The sequence below is a fragment of the Oreochromis aureus genome, linkage group 22 (assembly GCF_013358895.1).
Source record: "Oreochromis aureus strain Israel breed Guangdong linkage group 22, ZZ_aureus, whole genome shotgun sequence".
Taxonomy (NCBI): Eukaryota; Metazoa; Chordata; class Actinopteri; order Cichliformes; family Cichlidae; genus Oreochromis; species Oreochromis aureus.
In genome coordinates, this window is record NC_052962.1 from 18,729,309 (window position 1) to 18,748,184 (window position 18,876).

At 41.3% G+C, this 18,876-nt stretch overlaps 2 protein-coding genes across 3 annotated transcripts; one reads left to right on the plus strand and one right to left on the minus strand.

Moving 5' to 3' along the window:
- Positions 1-997: 997 nt before the first annotated feature.
- Positions 998-5,449, plus strand: sgo1 (shugoshin 1). Of its 2 annotated transcripts, none has more exons than XM_031729381.2 (10): positions 998-1,158; positions 1,338-1,492; positions 2,043-2,251; positions 2,403-2,446; positions 2,540-2,601; positions 2,826-3,695; positions 3,824-3,955; positions 4,131-4,301; positions 4,530-4,713; positions 4,805-5,449. In XM_031729381.2, the coding sequence occupies exons 2-10, from the start codon at positions 1,348-1,350 to the stop codon at positions 4,962-4,964; spliced, it is 1,977 nt and encodes a 658-aa protein (XP_031585241.1). In that variant the 5' UTR covers positions 998-1,158; positions 1,338-1,347; the 3' UTR covers positions 4,965-5,449. The 2 variants fall into 2 exon arrangements, with proteins under 2 accessions (XP_031585241.1, XP_031585242.1); XM_031729382.2 differs by having other exon boundaries at positions 4,599-4,713.
- Positions 5,450-5,534: 85 nt separating this feature from the next.
- On the minus strand, positions 5,535-18,815 carry kat2b (K(lysine) acetyltransferase 2B). Its single transcript, XM_031729383.2, has 18 exons — positions 18,112-18,815; positions 17,134-17,260; positions 16,894-17,039; positions 16,716-16,802; positions 16,433-16,614; positions 16,150-16,341; positions 15,879-15,982; positions 15,629-15,754; positions 14,657-14,790; positions 13,511-13,719; positions 13,292-13,418; positions 13,082-13,192; positions 12,826-12,969; positions 12,607-12,721; positions 7,667-7,697; positions 7,398-7,461; positions 7,222-7,306; positions 5,535-6,995 (listed from the first exon to the last, which is right to left on the minus strand). The coding sequence occupies exons 1-18, from the start codon at positions 18,310-18,312 to the stop codon at positions 6,802-6,804; spliced, it is 2,379 nt and encodes a 792-aa protein (XP_031585243.1). The 5' UTR covers positions 18,313-18,815; the 3' UTR covers positions 5,535-6,801.
- Between the last annotated feature and the right edge of the window lie 61 nt (positions 18,816-18,876).

Genomic DNA, 18,876 nt, shown 5'->3' on the forward strand with positions numbered 1-18,876 from the left:
TTCTCTGTAGTCTCGGTTTGCTTGGCTGGCATCCTCCTCACTCGCAGAAGGTCCAAATGAATTAGCTGCAGTGCAATGCCAGAAAGGTCCAGGTTTCCTCCCCATCCCATGCCAAGCAAGACATCCCCTGTGTGGCTTGGAAAATTAAATCAGCTCATGACTATGTAATACCAAGTAATCCACTACTTATGGAACATTTATTGAGCAAAACCTGGGAAGGTTAATGATGGGTACTTATGAGTGCAGAGTGACTGTGAGAGAGGCAGATCTCTATGTGTGTGTGAGAGAGCCACAGCGTGCATAAAGGTATAGGCTCATTATAGGCCTCATGTCACAGAGAAAAAGACAGGAGTCTGTATACTGGAACAGAATGTCAAAAGACCTACTAGCTCAATTAAAAAAAAAAATACATTGATCTAATCATTGACTGTCTTTCTTAGCTGCTGTACAATCGTACACTGAAAAAGCCACGGCAATTTCAGGAAAAACTCAAAAGAATATGACTCAAACACTACTTGCCAGAAGGGTTTGGATGAACAGTTATCAGCTCCATCCACATGCAGCTGAGCACTCTACTGAGCTCTGAATGCTCTTATCTTCAGCAGTCAATTAGGCTATAAATGCTCAGTTTGGCTTAATGAGCCTGATCCTTAATGGCTCTTAATCTAATTCCTACTTGTGAAAAAACAGAAGTTTACTATGGCTCTATTTCCCAGTTGTGGATGATTTTTTTCTTTGCTTTGTTTCCAGCTGACAGGGATGATATGGGTGAAAAGGGACAGCTTGAAGCGGCAGGGATTATAATTAGATAATTGTACTTGTGTGCGGTAGTCTCTTGTTTGGTCTCAATGGAGCAGAATATGCAGACGAATAATGAATACTAAATAAATTACGTCTCCTCTGCGAGGAAACGCGGTTTGTTTTCTATTATACATCAGCGCCATCTAGCGGACGTCCGTTTCATGCAGAGGAAGTGACGTCGTCTGAAATTCTTACCAATCAGCAATCGAGGCTCTCAATTCGAACGGCAACTCTCGGAGGACGGAGGCTGCGATAAAAATTGATTATTTTGTTTCCTCATTTTAAGCGCTAAATGCGTTTTTTGCTCGAGTGGTATCATATAAACGGATTGTGTTGGTGATTTAAATATTTATTCCGGTAGGTTTCATTTGGTGCTGCTTTCGAATACAATGCCAGACTGCAGTTAGTAAAAAGTGCGTTAACAAACGTTAACGGCTAGCTCGCACATTAGCTTCCTCGTTTGTTTTGCTCCGATATACCGTTTTGCTACTGCGTTAAGCTCTTGAACTGCACACTAAACTTCGCCGTAATAACAGATCCCGAGTCATGGTGAGAGAACGGACCCAGAAGAAGTCCTTCCAGCAAAGTCTGGAGGACATCAAGGTGAAAATGAAGGAGAAGAGGAACAAACGTCTGGCCAGTGCCTCAGCCCCCAGCGGGGGCCGGTCGAGGATGATAAACAAAACAAGTGGTAAGGAAATAATCTTTTGTCAATTCTGCCCACCCCCCAACAAAGTTACCTAATTGAATAGAGAACATTTGTTGTTATTGAAATAACGAGATTGGGAATGCCTCTCCGGTTTGGTGCATCCATGTTAAACCCACATTCTTGCATTTGCTAATCCATGAAGTTACTGAAACACACTATAAGATTGTTTTAAAAAGGGGAGCTGGAACATAAAGCTCCTGGGTCAGCTGATTTCCAATCTGCAGGTGAAGTTTTCTGGCATGAGAGATAAGTATAATAAATAAACAGAATGCAAATCTAAATTGATTGTGGTAATGGAAATAGAATCTGTTAAACCCAAGTTTTTAATGAGTGTCTGCCTGAGGGCTGCAACTCAAACAGATTGTGGCCAGGCTGAAAGATGTCGTTTACAGCTGTGCTAATGGCCTTCAGTAGAGCTTTTTTGTCAGCAGCTGAGCAGCCAACATACCGCAGTGTGTTGATATTCTGATAATGACGCTGACATTTACTGGCAATATTAGTATGAATGTGGATTTCATTTTTCTTTTCTCAGGAAGTGCCTCCACGCACACCATCCTGATAGGTGTGCAGATGAACAACAAGGCGCTGGCTGTGGCCTTGCAGGCTGAAAAGGAGAAAGTGAGGCAGGCTAATGCAGTGATCCTGCAGCTGAAAAGAGAGCAGCAGGCACTCTTCCTTCACCTGCTTCTGCTCAAGAGAAAGTTGAAAGAGCAGGAGGCTCTGGCAGCGAGCGCTTCAGAGGTACGCACTGTCAGCTGTCAGATTTTTTTATTTTATTTTATTTTTTTAATTAGGAATGTCCTAAGTTATTAGTAGACCATATGAATTATTTTGAGACACTGCACTTTGAATGTAAAATAAATTGTATAAATTCTTTATTTGCTTTGTTTAGACTAAACCTTCTACTGATGCCAAGCAAAACATGCATTCAGTTAGGTAAGGTTTTAAAACTCATAATGACTTACATTAAAAATGTTACATGCCTTAAACTGAGTGAAATATTGAGATTTGCTTCCTGTTAAATTACAGGAGAAAGCGGGCCAGCCAGAAACTGGACCACATCATCTGTGAATCTTCACCAGCTTGTGCAGGTATGCATAAAAATACTTCAATATCCCAGATTATTGTTAGGTATTATCCTTGACTGTTAACGTATTAACCAAATATATTATTTATTAGAGGTCTTTCTTTTAATATAGTAACTTTGGACATTGTCTCATTCTTATTCTTCTGACATTTGCATCCATCTTAATCTTACAGTCAAGACATTGAAATTATTTAATGTGTGTGTGCATGTTCGTTTGTTTCTTCATAGATCCTCAGCTCTCTAACAAGAATGGGAATCTTCAGTGTGAAAAACAGACGACCTTGCCATCTACAGTAGGAGTGCGGCGTCAGCGTACAGATAAAAACAGGAGGAGGTCTGAACGTTTGCAAGAACAGAGGATTCTGGGTGAGGAAGGTCCAGTTGCTGGCTTTGGGTCTTGGATCCCAAGTCCTATTCGCAGTGACAGTGAAAATCTCAATCAAATGCAAAAATTAGAAGAACCAGAGATGGCAGATCCAGGTTTCACTGAGGAGTTACAGCACTCTACTCCTGAACCAGTGCCACCCAAAAAAAGCAGACAACAGGTCGCCAGGAAGCAGACCCAGCAACAGCAGCAGCTGTCCTCCAAACCAGAACAGGTTTCGCGAAAACCCGAGAGAGGTCGCAAACCAGAGCGTGCCCCATTAAAGAAACCATGGGAGAATACCAAACCCAGAACCAGGTCAAAGAGTCGGGACCGATCAGCCACACGGGCCAAAACGGCACCTCCAGCACAGGGCAATAAACTCAACACTTCACTGGGATTTAATGACACATTTGACTTTGACTGTGAAGAGACCGTCCACGTCACGCCGTTCAGGGCCAAGGCTGAGGACAATCAGCGAATCACACCCTTGAGTGAGGAGGCTCAAGAAACAGGACAGGCCCAGGCTGAAGCTTCACCTGTGATTTCCAAGCACAGTGAATCCAGCTCTTCATCTCCATCTTCTGAATCAGAAGACAGCCTTTATGTTCCTCACAAGACCAGACAGAGACCAGGTTCTCCTAACAAGACCAAGGGCATCACCACTCGTAGAGGCCGGCTCTCCAGTGCAGTCAGAAAGATGGAAAACATCCCTCCTAAACCAGAGATCACTGGTAAGCATTTAGATTTGTTTTTAATCTCAGCTTTTGTTTAATCTTTTATTTGTTGTTGGTCTCTATTTTTCTTTTACAATTGATAATTAAAGACTTTCTGGTATTTTATTGAATTTTGTTTTTTGTAGTCTTCAGAGATGAAGAGGCAAGTCCCAAGACTACAGGCTCTGAAGAGGCAGCAGGTTGCCTCGATCAGTCACCTGATTTTAGCTGTTCTAACAGTCCTGACCCTGTAAAGATGGAACAGGATAATTATCAAGGTAGGTGTTTAATTTGTGTCATTAAAATAATAATTAAACAAAAAACAAAAGTATGAAACAGTTATTAAACAGTTGTGTGTGTGTGTGTGTGTGTGTGTGTGTGTGTGTGTGTGTGTGTGTGTGTGTGTGTGTGTGTGTGTGTGTGTGTGTGTGTGTGTGTGTTCTGCTGCTTCAGAGGCTCGTGGGGAGGGAATGGAGAATGATTGTTTGCTTCCTGTCAGCCCTCTGATTGAAGCTGAGATGATGAGAATAGACAATGTCCTGTCCAATTTTGGAGATTCCTCCGGTGAAGCTCCACTGCTTTTACCCCACCAAACTCCAAAGAGGCTCAAATCATGCAAGAAACGTAAGCTGTTACAGGATTCAATCCAAAACTGCATGTCCAGTTTGCATATCACTGTTAAAATGTTTCTGATAAATAACCTTTTGTTGCCAACATCTTTGAGCACAAGGGGCTGGCTGAATCACCTTTTTGTTGTGTTGCACTGGTGTATGCGTGTGAATTCACACAACTCCTGTTTCCTTTTTCTTTTCCTCTTTCTCACGGTTCACGTCTTCCTTCACATTCCTGCAGGTGGGCTTGGTGTAAGGCCAGCAGGGCGGGGCTTGAGTCTATGTGATGTGACCAATCTGTCCCCTGCAGCCTATCGCAAATTTTCCTGTGGAGGCTCGTCTGATTCTCGATGCTCCACCCCCGTTCCTATCCGCAAGCGGCGCTGCACCATGGCGGTCAACTACAAGGAGCCCTCGTTGCACGCGTAAGCTCACAATCGCTCTCTACTGCACGTGGTTCACTGCGTTTTTATTTTCTTTGTTATTGCAAGAAAACTCAACATTTCTCCTCAATAGGAAACTTCGGCGGGGAGACAAGTTCACAGACGTGCAGTTCCTCCGCTCTCCAATTTTCAAGCAGAAGTCTGGCAGGAGGTCTGTGCAGAAACCAAGGAATTCAAGAAGTGGGCATCAGCCATTTGAAAAGTACAATGAGTCTTTTGTTGGGTGTCGCTGAAAGTTGTTGCCCGACTTTGAAGTTGTTGGGTTTTTTTTTCCCATTACTGTCAGTGAGATTTCTTTGTGATAAAGAACTACTGTGATAATTTTTATATATTTGTTTATGTTTATGTATCTTTTAAGCTTTCATTTCTGTTATCTGTCTTTAGGTGAATGTAGTATTAGCCTTCTCAGATTTGCTAATTTTGCCATTTGCCAATTTTAAATTGTTTAAATTTTGCATTTTAACATTTTAAATTGTTTATTATGAATTCTTTAAGATGTTTATGTTTGTAATTCTGCTTAATTTTCTTCTACTGTATGATAATAAACTTCATATAAGCGTTTACACATCATTATGACAGGTTAATATCTGAACACACCAAGTTTGGGCTCAACTCGATCAGGTTTGGACATTAATTTCAGTGTTGTGTAGTTGCAAATGAACACTGGCCACGCAAACCACTTATAGTCTGGTTCTCATCAAAGCCCTGTTTCATTTTGTTGGGCCTGAGAAGCTCAGCTGTGTTTGCAGCTGAACCCAATTAAGGCTAGCAAGGTCTGTGTTGGAAAAAGTGCACACACGCAATTAGCCTCACTTCTGTTTTATTCAGTCTATAAAATAGGCTAATGCTATGTCATTAAAACCAACTGTAGAAAGAGCATGAAATTATCTCTCCAGACATTACAAAAGGTATTTTTTTTCTAAAGCTTGAAAAGTACAAACACCTTTTTTACAAAACAGTAAAAGTACATAGTATTGCACAATCTTTTCGTTTATCTCCAAAGTATAAAGTTATCAATCTCCATCTGCCGGACAAAAATAAGAAATAATAAATTAATAACTTGCCTTAAGTATCATTCTTCTAAATTACAGCACATAAATAAGAATATACTCTAGATAATTAAATTAGTCCTTAGTCAGCAGTGTAATTTCTATGTAAAACAAATTCTGAAGGAAAGGAGATTCTCTCATTCATGTTAACTAATACTTGGAAAAATAAAAGTGCATTTCGATAGTCAAATTGCCCTATGTGGCATGATAAAAGCAAAAGATTGGGGGTTTTTTTGTCCTTTTTCAGTTCTGGGAAAGAAAATATATGTTATATACACATTTAAAATGTACAGTGGGGTATAAGTGCATTAAAATCTGTACAAATTTAAAGTATGTATTCCTCTTTTGGCAGGATGAACTCTTCACAGACAAACTTTGACTTCATTAACATCATGCGTGCTCACAAGAGTAGAGTTTTACAGACAGGAAAACGTGGACTCTCAGTCCCTTTCCTCACAGGTAACACTAATCCACCGCGCATGCGGCAATTCCTCATGACATCTCTACCTGAGTCAACTGAGAGGAGGAGGCAGACACAGAAAAGGCAGTATGAAAACAAAGATTAAGTAAGATGGGTGGTTAATCTCTGATCAGCTGTCATAATACAGTGCTTTCAGCACACAAACAACACCTGCCCTGTTTAATGTTTTACTACTGCTCTTCTTTTCTTTCCATGGGCCTCTGAGACACATGGTCAAATACAAAAACTACAATGCTTTTGTCTGGAAACGGAAACAGTCTTGCAGTTCTTAAATGAGGCCTTCCCCTCATGACCCATCTTTCAGGGTAGTCTAAGCTACTGATTTATGGTGTAGGCCAGCAAGCATCAAACATTACAAAAGTGTTCATCCAAGACCCGTTTGCACCTTTTACATTAAGATATGTTTCTGAAACCTATCTACTCCAGAATCAGTAGTCGTGTCCTTTGCTTTGCTTGTCTTTTGCATTGCCTAAAACAACAGTTCATTGTCCCAGGACACCCTCATCCTTGTTGAGGTGAAGACAAATCTCTTCCTCTCGTTTACTTCTCGATTAGGCCCGCCTCTTTGATCTTAGTGTAGAAGAACTTCTCCAGTAGGTTGGCACACTTGTAGTACTCGCTCTCTGGAGGGTTGTATTCACGACAGTTTGTGAAAATTCGCTGCATGTCGGCCATAAAAAGCTTCCGTGTCGTGTAGTACCGGCTCTTTAGACGCTCGCTCATTGTCTTGAGGTCTGTAAAAATGTGAAATTTCAATTATGATACCTCTCAGTGGCTGAATGAGCGTGGCATTTAACAAATAAACCCCACTTAGTTCATGCTTTAATGCCAGCTGAATAACAACAGTAAAAGATGTGGACTTTAATTAGAAATGATCTGCTGTCGTACTGCAAAACAATGTACAACTATGCAATGACTAGTGCAGACAATTAGTAATACACAACTTGTTAACACACGTACCCATGGGGAAGCGTATGACTTGGTAGTACCCAGGTGCTTCTGTTTTTTTCACAGGCTCCATGAAAGGCCAGGCATTCTGGTGACTCTAAAACACATAAAGCAGTGCTTTAAGAAAACTGTTTGTCTGTGTACGTGTGTGTCAGATGTAGACCACATTACACGTGTCTATCCCTCACCTTCACATGTTGGAGGATGGTTTTCAGAGTGCTGTACAGTTGATCGGGGTCTTTCAGTTCTTTCCTGAAGAGTGAAAAATGGTAGAAAGATCGATATAAAACTGAGGCTAGCTAAGTGCTATTTCCAGATGCGCATGCGTGTTATTATCGCCTGCAAATTTTTATCATAAATGAAGACCAGAGACAATGTCTGACTGGATCATTGTTGACAAAAATGATCTAATATATGATGTGAATACATTAGCCAAATCATTAGCGGAGCAACTTACCCTTTGCCCACAGGCTTCCAGCCAGTTTCACCTGTTGATATAAATAAACTAATATTAAACTCATACACCACAATGGAGTCATTCTCTAGTCACTAGAGGAAAAATAGGTCAGCAACTTCTGTGTAACCACAAAAAATGCTGCTGGGTGAATGATTGCGCAGAATGTTTTTGTAAGTAGTTGGACAACTAAATAGTTGCGCAGAGGTTGAGCGTGTGGCACTCTAAACCTGGCAAACATCTGCAATGAATTCACATCTAATTTTAAAAAACAGACTCTAAACAACTTGCAGTCAGTCTCTGCAATAGCAGACATGATGCTGACTCAGTCTTATTGCTGATTTCTCACTGTCCTGACACACCAATGTTTCTATAGAGATGGCAGCTGACTGGAAGTGGTTTAATATCTGGTTCCTTTCTTCAAAGCAACCACTTCAAAGGCAGGCACATAGCGAGCTGAGTGCAATAATTTTGGTTGCCCTGCAGGCTCCAACCACTGTTTTTCTTGTATGACAATAGCTTAAAAGATGGACGTGGATATAAAGTAGTGACATTGCAATTACTGCTTGTCTTGTTGCCACAAAACAAATTCAAAAAATTCATCATAATTCTTGCATTCACGTGCAACCTGCTCTAGTCCTTGGCTGGTAGCCGTACATACAGAAAATAACCACCCATTCAGATTTCGTAGAGAACAGCCTTTAAATCCCAAAAGTATTTGATTAACCCTTGTGTTGTCCACGGGTCATTTTTGTCCTCTACAGAAATCTTTTGCTATCAAAAATATGTTTTTTATTCATCAAATGGTCTGAAAATAACAGAAGTTATTCATTACTATACTATGCATGATTGGAATAAGTTTTAAGTAATTTGATTTATTTATGGGGTTTTATTCGATTTTATAACACCTGTTGTCCTCGTGGACAAAAATGACCCCAAAGTACAAAGTGTTGCAAAAGGTCAGTATTTTCACAACATACTGCTATCAAACATCTTTGATCTTGGATCACTGATGTTTGGGGTCAAGCACTGGTCATAACAACCACAACAACAACAACAACAGGCAGCACAATGAGGAGGCAGGTGCTCTATATTCAATAAAATGTTATTTATACTGCGCCAAATCAAAACAACAGTCGCATCAAAGTGCTTCGTATTGTAAGGTCGACCCTACAATAATACATACACAGAAAGTATGCTCACAAGCCTCCATTGCACTAGAGATTTGCATACTTTGATGAGCATACTTTTTTTTTTTCACCATGTTGTGCAAAGCAATGACCAGTAGGACAAAGCACATATTGTCCTCTAGTATAATGAGGAGGAAGAATCAATGTTCAGGAAGATCCAGGGTTAGAAGATATAGAAAATATTGTCAATATTTAGAGCACATGCTACCCTTTCTCTGAAAAAGCACATCACCCACCTGCAGAAGTGGAAGAAGGCTATGAAGTGAAGAAAAGTGATGAAGAATCTGAACTATGTTCAAGTAGGTTCTTGGGCATCCAGGGCATTGTAGTCTGAGGAACTTGGAAAGAAAGTGACTGGGCTTCTTGAAGTTTCTTGAGTTTTCAGAATGTGAAACTGGAATAGAAGATGTGTCAGAGGACTACACATCATCCATTTCAATTATGATGAAGACAAAGAATCAAGCAGGAAAGAGGAGTCAGCTGAGACGGAGGAATATTTGCAGTAATGTGAGGAAACATTGATCTGGTCTTCTAACATCCCAATGACAGGCGATGCATGACTCTCTCATGTGCCACAGAGAAAGATAATCTATCACAGTCCAAGCACATATGCCAGGTCCCATACTCCTTCATTGGCTTTTCTACTCGAGCACTGAACGCATTATACACAGTGTTCTGCTTGTATTCTGCTTTTTAACGTTCACATGCCAATGGATGCATCAGAGACCAAGTTGGGGTTCAGTAACTTGCCCAAGGACACCTTGGTAAGAACTCCAGACTAGAGCACACAGAGACTGAACCAACAACCATCCAATTAGCAGATGAGCTGCTCTACAGCTAACTCTATGACGAACAAGGAGGGACAACAAGAGGGAAAAAATGGATCGAATGCAGCTGTAGTCTTATGTGGGTATGTTGATTCTACATGCGGTGGAGTCGCTACGGACAGTTTATGGCATCCTGAGTCTGGTAGAGCAGTTTTAAAGGTGACACAAGATTAATCATAGAAGCGCAAAAAGGATATAATTTCTTGATAAAGACACAATAGATGATCATCGTGCAGGGCCCGCCCGTCGGGCTATATGATCGCCCGACTGGAGATATCACTAGCTCCGCGACGTTGGGCTAGCGATTTTGCGAGCCCTGTCGTTCATGACACAAACGCCCCCATTTGAGGTGTATGGAACAAGTGGGTGTTTCTCCTGCTGTGATGTAAGATCCTGATACTGATGTGACTGTATGAGCACAAAGTCCCGTTCAGAGGACTCTGTCCATTCCAACAGAACATCCCAAGTAAACCTATGAGATAAAAACATGGCAGTATGTCATGCCAGGTCCAGCTGTACATGGAACATGCTAGTGTACTGATGGCAAACGTCTGGCCTGCAGTCAGGACACGCGAGTTGTCCCTAACATTGCAGGTTTCCAAAAGAAAACAATCATCTGTAACAACTTGTTTACTGTATATGACCCTTGCCTGCAACTGCAGAAAAGAAAGCTGTCCATGATGGGACCAGTGCAGAGGAATAAACCTGAGCTTCCTCCTGCACTTGTGTCAAATATGGACATGAAAGTTTGCCTTCACTCAGACCCATGCCCTGGTGTTCCTACCATGCCAAAATATAGAAAAATGTCAGGTAATGAGTTGGAATAAAGTTGAATAAAACCTTGAAACACAGAGATGGATGATATTTTATACTTATGGCTTTATAAACAGTCAAAGCAAACAGGGTCATTTTTGAGCGCAGAGGACAACAGATGTGATTATTTGCTGCCAGTAAAAACTTGTAGTTTAAAACAGCTTTCTAAATTAACTTTGACATATACCCGTCTGTGATCATCTGCTAAAGCAACTGACTCTGGTTGTGAAACGATAATCACAATAACTGATGATTTGATTTATTTTTACCCGAAAACAAAGAAAAATTCATTTTATGAGGTTTTTAACAGACTTAAATTTGAAATGGAATAAAAAAAGTGTCAGAATGTTTGAATTAAGTTTTAATTAAAAGTGGGGAAAAATCCACTTCATAGTAATTAAGTATCAATCAAACCAGATGGGGACATTTTTGACCCCTGAGGACCACAGGTGTGATTATGTGCTGCCATTTAAAAATTATAAATGGTTCAAAAAAAACTTTTCACTAAAGTTCAACATAGAGCACTCTGTAGTTAGTCAGATAGTCAAAATTATCTGAACTTTTAAATATTTTATTTTCTTGTTTTGTTTCCACTCGAAAACACAGTGTATTTTATGTAAACAAGGTCTGGTGGCCCTAAAATGTAAAATGTTGGGTAAATTTTGTGTTAATGTGTTGGTCTTAAGTAAAACTAAGACGTAACATTGAATTGATTGACAAAGTATACTTTATATTTTAAAAACAGTCAAATGAAGTGGGGACATTTTTGACCCTGAGGACCACAGGTGTGATTATGTGCTGCCATTAAAAAATGTAAATGGTTCAAAAAAAAATTTTTCACTAAAGTTCAACATACAGCATTCTTTAGTTAGTCAGATAGTCAAAATTATCTAAACAATTAAATATTTCATTGTCTGATTTTATTTTCGCTCAAAAACACAGTGTACTCTATGTAAACAAGGTCTGGTGGCCCTTAAATGTGTAATGTTGGGTAAATTTTGTGTTAATGTGTTGGTCTTAAGTAAAACTAAGGTGTAACACTGAATTGATTGACAATTTATAATTTATACTTTAAAAACACTCAAATGAAGTGGGGACATTTTTGACCCCTGAGGACCACAGGTGTGATTATGTGCTGCCATTTAAAATTATAAACACTTCAAAAAAACTTTCTCACTAAAGTTCAACATACAGCACTCTGTAGTTAGTCAGATAGTCAAAATTATCTAAAAATTAAATATTACATTGTCTCATTTTATTTTGCTCAAAAACACAGTGTACTTTATGTAAACAAGGTCTGGTGGCCCTAAAATGTAAAATGTTGGGTAAATTTTGTGTTAATGTGTTGGTCTTAAGTAAAACTAAGGTGTAACACTGAATTGATTGACAATTTATAATTTATATTTTAAAAACAGTCAAATGAAGTGGGGACATTTTTGACCCCTGAGGACCACAGGTGTGATTATGTGCTGCCATTTAAAAATGTTAAATGGTTCAAAAACAAATTTTCACTAAAGTTCAACATAGAGCACTCTGTAGTTAGTCAGATAGTCAAAATTATCTAAACAATTAAATATTTTATTTTCTTGTTTTATTTCCGCTTAAAAAACAGGGTGTATTTTTTTTGTAAAACAAGGTCTGGTGGCCCTAAAATGTGTAATGTTGGGTAAATTTTGTGTTAATGTGTTGGTCTTAAGTAAAACTAAGATGTAACACTGAATTGATTGACAATTTATACTTTATACTTTAAAAAACACTCAAATGAAGTGGGGACATTTTTGACCCCTGAGGACAACAGCTGTATGGAAATCGGGAGGACATTATGAGGGTTAATTAGCTTTCAGTTCTGCTTAACCTGTCGCTCCGAGGAAATTAACAAGGTTGGTGGTGATTATAGAGGTAGATGTACGACAAAGCCCATAAAAACCCAGTAGATAATATAACCAAAAAGTTGGACAGCTTAATTGCACAGGATGTATGTGGTAAGTGGCCTACTTTCATCAGCATTTAATGCTGTAATGGCAATCATTACTTTTTAATGGCAATAATCTTGTAATGTAACAAGCTACTTTTAAAGGCCAAGGTTACCCAACACTGAAAAAGAATAACATACGTATGCCAGGAATGCTCTCAATGGGAATCTGCCGGACTCCATCCTTAAAACAGGACAGCCCTGGATAGACTTTTCTGATCTGAGCCTGTTTCCTCTCAATCAGCTTCTTGATTATCTGAAGGCAACAAATGAGAAAAAAAAAATCTTAGTTGAGGGGACAGAAAGAAGCATTTAGACCAATAAAATGTTAAAGAGTTCATTTAAAAGTCACCCACACACCTCTTTCTGCTTCTTGATGATGACAGAGAACTCGGTGTAGGGGATGCTGGGGTTGAGCTCACAGCCCATGAGTGTGGCTCCTTCATAATCCTTGATGTAGCCCACATACTTGGACTTGGGAACCTTTATGTCTTTTGAGAAACCCTGATAAGGAGGAAGTAATAATTTATCCTGGAGCTGCCACGCGCTAGCAGTTCTGCCTCTATTTATTATATTATTGTAAATATCTATCACAGTCCAAGAAGAACCATGTTACCTGTTTCTTAAAGTACCCAATGGCGTATTCATCAGCATAAGTGAGAAAATTGAGGATTTCATGCTTTATGTGATATTCTTTCAGGTGGTTCATCAAATGTGTTCCATAACCCTGCAACCACACAGTCAGGCCAGGAAAGGGTTAGAGCCAGCCATCCAGATATCACTGAATACCCACCAAGCTGAGAAATAAAGCTGGGCGCGCTCTCACCTTGACCTGTTCGTTGGAGGTGACGGCACAGAAGACAATCTCTGTGAAGCCTTGCGATGGAAACATCCGGAAGCAGATCCCTCCGATCACTCTCCCGTCCTTGATCAGGGACAGCGTTTTGTGTTTCCTGCCAGAAGAAAAGATGAATTTTACAGAGGGAATCTGCTTCTATAGCACTTCTGAACTTAAGGTGTGACGATGAGGCAGAGTTACACTCACGGATCGAACACCAGCCGCGTGATGTACTCCTTGGGCATGCGGGGAAGCTGATGGGAGAACACGTTCTGAAGGCCGACGAGCCACATCAAAATCCTCTTGTTGGGCTTCTGGTTTAAGGAGTTCCCAATGACGTGGAATTCAATCACGCCCCTGCGCTCCTCCAGGCGGGCGGCTTCGTCACGTGCAGAGTGAGCTGATAGCAGGCTGGTCTGCACAGACAGGAAGGTATCAAATAAATCACGGTCCAAAATTTGCTGTGATGTGCAGAGGACTTGAACATTTTGTGCAGGGACAATTAACCTACGACTAAAAAAATAAATGAAGTGCTATAAAGACACATTATGGCAGCTTGGAAGGAGATCAAGACCAATTACCATGAGATCTGACACTGACAGGAAAATGATTAGGCTGGAAGGATGAGATGATTTACAATTATCTAATGACTTTAATTCTTTTTACTCTTGTTATAAAGTGTCAGCCTGGAAAATCTGATAGAGGCTTCGGGTCTGGATGGTATCTGTGAAGATTACATAACTGCCCTTTGCAAATCTGCAGTGCCTTCTTATTTCTCTTAAAAATCCAAGACTTGAATCAAAATAAAAAGCATCGCAGGTGATGCCAGTTTCAAAATATACTAGGAGTAACCCCCAAAACAACTGAAGAAGAGAGCACGGGCCATTTTAGTTTGTCTTCATTTGATTTACAGATGTGAGGCATCTTGACTGACAGAAAGGTTTCAAGAAAACGGCTGTGTATCAGAAGCTGGAGCGATATGCACTGGTTTACCCTGAAGGTGTCTTAGCACTTTTACTTTTTGTCACATACAGCAACAGCAGGAGAAGCTGTAAAAAGGGCCGTTATATTATCCCACTCATACATGACACCGCGCCGTAGTGATTGCTTCAGAAATCATATGAAGCTCGCGATTAAGTTTTCAACATGGCAAAGATAACATAACAGGGAGCGTTATACATGAAGAGGAAGGCCTCACGAGCACTCTGATACAGTTTCTGACAAACAGCTTATAGGTGGGCTATAATTATAGAAATTATAGAATTTTAGCCCAAATTACTACTTTTCATATGAAGATTAAATTCACTTCCAACTAATTGGACTCCATGCTGTGACTAAACAATAATGGGTTACCTCTGGAATGGCAGCAGGATCAGTGATAGTCGCCATGACTTCATTGATAAGGTCCATGGGGATGTCACCAACCACCCTGGGTCTCTTGTTTTCCTCATGGGAAAGGGGCTCAGAGGGTTTACGCTTTTCTCCAGCTGGGGGAGTGTACACAGAGGAAAGTTCTCATTACTCAAGGTGCTTTATGTTGTAAGGTAAAAACAATATTAGAGAAAAAACCCCAACAATCAGATGACCCCCTCTGAGCAAGCACTTGGCAACAGTGGGATAGAAAAACTCCCTTTTAACAGGAAGAAAGCTCCAACAGAACCAGGCTGTGGGAGAGGCAGCCATCTGTTGTGACTGGTGTTAGAGGGAAAAAGAAGAAAGCAGGAGACAGAAATCCTGGAAACTGGTTCTACAGAATGAGATGTGTGAAAGCTGAAGCCTCTGCCTCCCATTCTACTTTTACATATCCTAGGAACCACAAGTTAACCTGCAGTCTGAGAGCAAAGTGCTCTGTTGGGGTGATATGGTACTGTTGGTATGGTTGGTAAACAAGTGACGGACATTTGAAGTCTCCTATCCTCAGTCTTCATTTTGAACCTATATGTACTTGTTTGTTAGAAGCAGCTCTGGGGTTTACTTCACCTTCATGTGATGACAGATCTTAGAGGCAGCACTTAAAACAGCGTTACATTAAAAGCATAAGAATCTCCAAAACTAGAAACTATCTTAAAGGACGGCTGACTTGAGTAATCTCGCTGTAAAGTAGGAACCGTTGCACTTTCTGGCTGCTGTTACAACCAAATTTCCCCTTGTGGGACAATTAAAGGATTGTTCTATTCTATTCTATTCTATTCTATTCTATTCTACTTTTAAATGTGGAAAACAAGGCTGACTTTACTCAGGTCCACACTTTTTGTTGTTGCACTGTTACGCAATAAGTTGGCTTAACTGAAACCTCATGAGTAATAACAGGTTTGTCAGCAATACCTGGGTTTGGTTCCAGTACAGAAGCTGCCTTCCTGGCAGGACTGACACTGCCGCAGGTGGACGGGTCTACTGACACGGGACTGGTGCTGTAGTACAGCGGCCTGGCCACTGAAGCAGCACTTATAACTACAAAAAGACACAGAGGGAATTGAATTTATTCAGTCATAGGCTTTAACCTTTTCTTAAAAAAAACAAAACAAGTGTCATCTTGAGAGGCGTTTCGGCGAAGGTGTGTGGGAGGGCGTGTCACCTGTGTGGATAGGAATCTGCCCTCCCGCTGCCCCTGCCAAGAAGTCTTGGCTCCATATTGGAGAGTTATGACTGTAAACCTCCTCCTCCAGCATTGACAAGAACCTGAGCAGAGAAATCACAACAACTACTTAACTATATTAAAACAAGCAGTCAACTTTACATAAGTGGCTACAGTCTGGTTTCATACTGAGGATGTGAAGCACATCCCAGAGTGTAGCTACTTGAAGGCCTGTGTGGCTAACTGCATGTGAGCCTTCTGTATCTCTTACTTGGGAAAGTGTGTAAGAATGAGTGTGCGTTTCTCAGGAGGGAGCTTGTCCTTCTCCTGTCTGGCCTGCTCCAGCAGCTGTTTCCTCATCACAGTGAAGACAGAACGCAAAAGCGTCCGCCCGAAGATCTGAGTGGTCTCGTAGCGGGGCAGGCTGTCACAGAACTGAGGCACATTGCAGTAGCAGAGCCATCTGGAACAAGCATATCCCATAATTATCTTACAGCTTGTAACTGTACTGGTGCAGGAAAGGCAGGCACAAGATTATCTGTCTACTCTGCTACCTAGTGTAGTTGACTTTGTATCCAGCTGCGTCATCGTTGGGCACCCTTTGGCGTCTTTGAGAGGGCGTTTCCAACTGCCAGTAGTTGATCTGGTTGAGAAACATCTTAGCCAGCTCCATAATGGTTTGGCGTTCTTTAGATGGCAGGTGGCTGAATTTGTACTGGACAAAATTGTTCACCCCCTATTTTGAAAACGTGGAGTAAAAGAAAGAACAAATACATCAAAATTAAGATAAAGATCAGAGGATGAAAGAGTCTGTGCAGTGGAGACTTGTTTCTCTACCTGCTCGATGCTGGGCTTTTCAAACGGCGGACTCTCCTGTGCTTCTAACATTGGTTTACCCATCTGCAGGATGGATTTCCTCAGCAGCTGACAATGGAAAAAGATGGCGTTTGTTTAAAGTGAGCGAGATCTGAAAACTGTACCTTGCTTCAAATGGAGTGTAAAGCAGTAAAATTACTTTGAAGAGGGAAAAGTAGACTTGTTTAGTGTCAGCATCCTCCTCTTTGTGAATGCACGTGTACAGATACTCCACATCCAGAACAATACCAAGAAGCCTGTTCATTTCCTCCTCTGAAACATTTTCTAGATGGGTCACATGATCACCTGGAAAGAAGAAATAAGCCAATGAAATTCATCTAGCTTACCCTTCTTGGTATTATTTTCTGATGCAGCTTCTCTGGTGGGCATGCCCACTTACCCAAAGTGTGAGAGCAGCTCCGACAGGGCTCCTGGAGGTTGACTGCGTTGGACTGCTGCTCTGTTTGAGGAGGTGTAGGAGGGGGGTTCTGACTTTTCCAGCCATTACACTTACAGGCTCCTTCAGCCTGCGATAAATAGAGGTTAAATTAGTACAAGCAGGCACAAACACGACAGTATTTACATTAAAAGCAGCAAGTGAGCAATAAATGGGGGCAGATTATACTGAACAATTAAGGAGAACCATTCAACTTGTTAAGCTTTGCTTTTTTATTCCGTAAATATCTTAAAAGCAAACTGCAGCTTTTCCAGGCTCTCTCAGGTCAAACAAGAGACTTTCTACAGTAACAGGGGGCGGGGACACGATCAGCTGAAGGTGCTGTTCTGAGCATGCGCCCTGAAACAACAACAAACTCCGCCCCCGCCAGCAGCTGTCACCCTGTCAAAACAAAGACCCCGTCCCTCTCTGCGGATCATACGCTGCATAAGCCCAATAAACTCCTCTCCGTTTACCCCCCCTGCTATGACGGACGGCACGGGGACTCTGTGAAATTTCCAGTGGAAACACGAGACCGTGCACGACCACACACACGCGTATCCAGACCTTGTGCACACAGCCAGCTACTCCCAAAACCAGCGTCAAGCCAATGTTTACGTTCACCAACCCCCCACCTTGACAGAAACAGTAACACTGTAACAGGCTGCAGCTGCAAGGCCCCTGCTGAAAAGTCCAGATGTAAAAAAACCCCTCCAAAACACTTAATGTGTCAAGATTTTATTTTTTTTTAGTATTACCTCTTCAGTAACTGGTTCATGCATGCAAAAGAAAAAAAAGAAACTCAAGTGCGGCAATGGCTTCCTTTGCTGCGCTTGCATTTTGAAAACTATTGCAACCAAGCCCAGGAAATGCAACACACTTTAAGTATGAGCCCCGAAAACTACCCCGCTTCAAAGCCCTGCTTTTGCAGATGTGGCATACTTTGCAGGATGAATATACTCCGAGTTTTTCCAGTTTCTTGGGCCGAGGCGAGGAGCGTAGTTGTGCCTTCTTCACGGCGATACGTGCGGATCCTCTAGCGGCGCCGGAGCCCTCCGTGCCTCCGGCTCCAGGAGCGGCCGGAACCAGGCCCGCGGCTCCGATGGCCGGCGAACCTTGCTGAATCCCAGCGCTGTCGGCCATGATTCCCACCGAAACCCGAAGGGACCGCCAGCCCGGGGAATATTCGCTGCGCCGTCCGCTCTATTCCACAAACGGAGGATCAGACATGGCGCTCATCCTTATTTTCAATTTCTCGCTGTAGGCCCATTTTCCTCCGCTAGGGGACCTTCATGGGATAGGCCAACTCCACAACAATTCAAAGAGGAGAGGTCACAAAATGCAACCATTTATAGCAAAATTTCAAGGTCAAACATGGTGGGAGGGAAAAAAAAGTGGATGCATACCTTCAGTCAGGCACAGGCGACTTTCAAGACTATACTGAAAAATTACTGAAATGAATAGCAACATAATTTAGAAATATATTTATAGACCCTTAAAAATATTTTCACATTATATCAGTAAACATATGGAAATGTCTTAAGGATGCTCACCCAAACAACAACAACAAAAAAAGGTTAAAGTTCAGGATTGATGATGATTAGAAGCTTTCATCAGTTTCATGATGAGTATGAGGCAAGTAAAAGTGTAGGTCATAACCTCCAGAGGACAAAACAAACAGATATATAGAGTGGTAGACATAAAAAG

Excerpts from the sequence above, each read along its gene's own strand:
- sgo1 (XM_031729381.2), top strand. The coding sequence starts at position 1,348 with ATGGTGAGAGAACGGACCCAGAAGAAGTCCTTCCAGCAAAGTCTGGAG. Across the intron at positions 2,447-2,539 it reads CAAAACATGCATTCAGTTAG|GAGAAAGCGGGCCAGCCAGA; the intron begins GTAAGGTTTTAA and ends GTTAAATTACAG. Across the intron at positions 4,302-4,529 it reads GCTCAAATCATGCAAGAAAC|GTGGGCTTGGTGTAAGGCCA; the intron begins GTAAGCTGTTAC and ends ACATTCCTGCAG.
- kat2b (XM_031729383.2), bottom strand. The coding sequence starts at position 18,312 with ATGGCCGACAGCGCTGGGATTCAGCAAGGTTCGCCGGCCATCGGAGCC. Across the intron at positions 13,720-14,656 it reads ATCCTGCTGCCATTCCAGAG|ACCAGCCTGCTATCAGCTCA; the intron begins GTAACCCATTAT and ends CTGTCTGTGCAG. Across the intron at positions 6,996-7,221 it reads AGTCATACGCTTCCCCATGG|ACCTCAAGACAATGAGCGAG; the intron begins GTACGTGTGTTA and ends ACATTTTTACAG.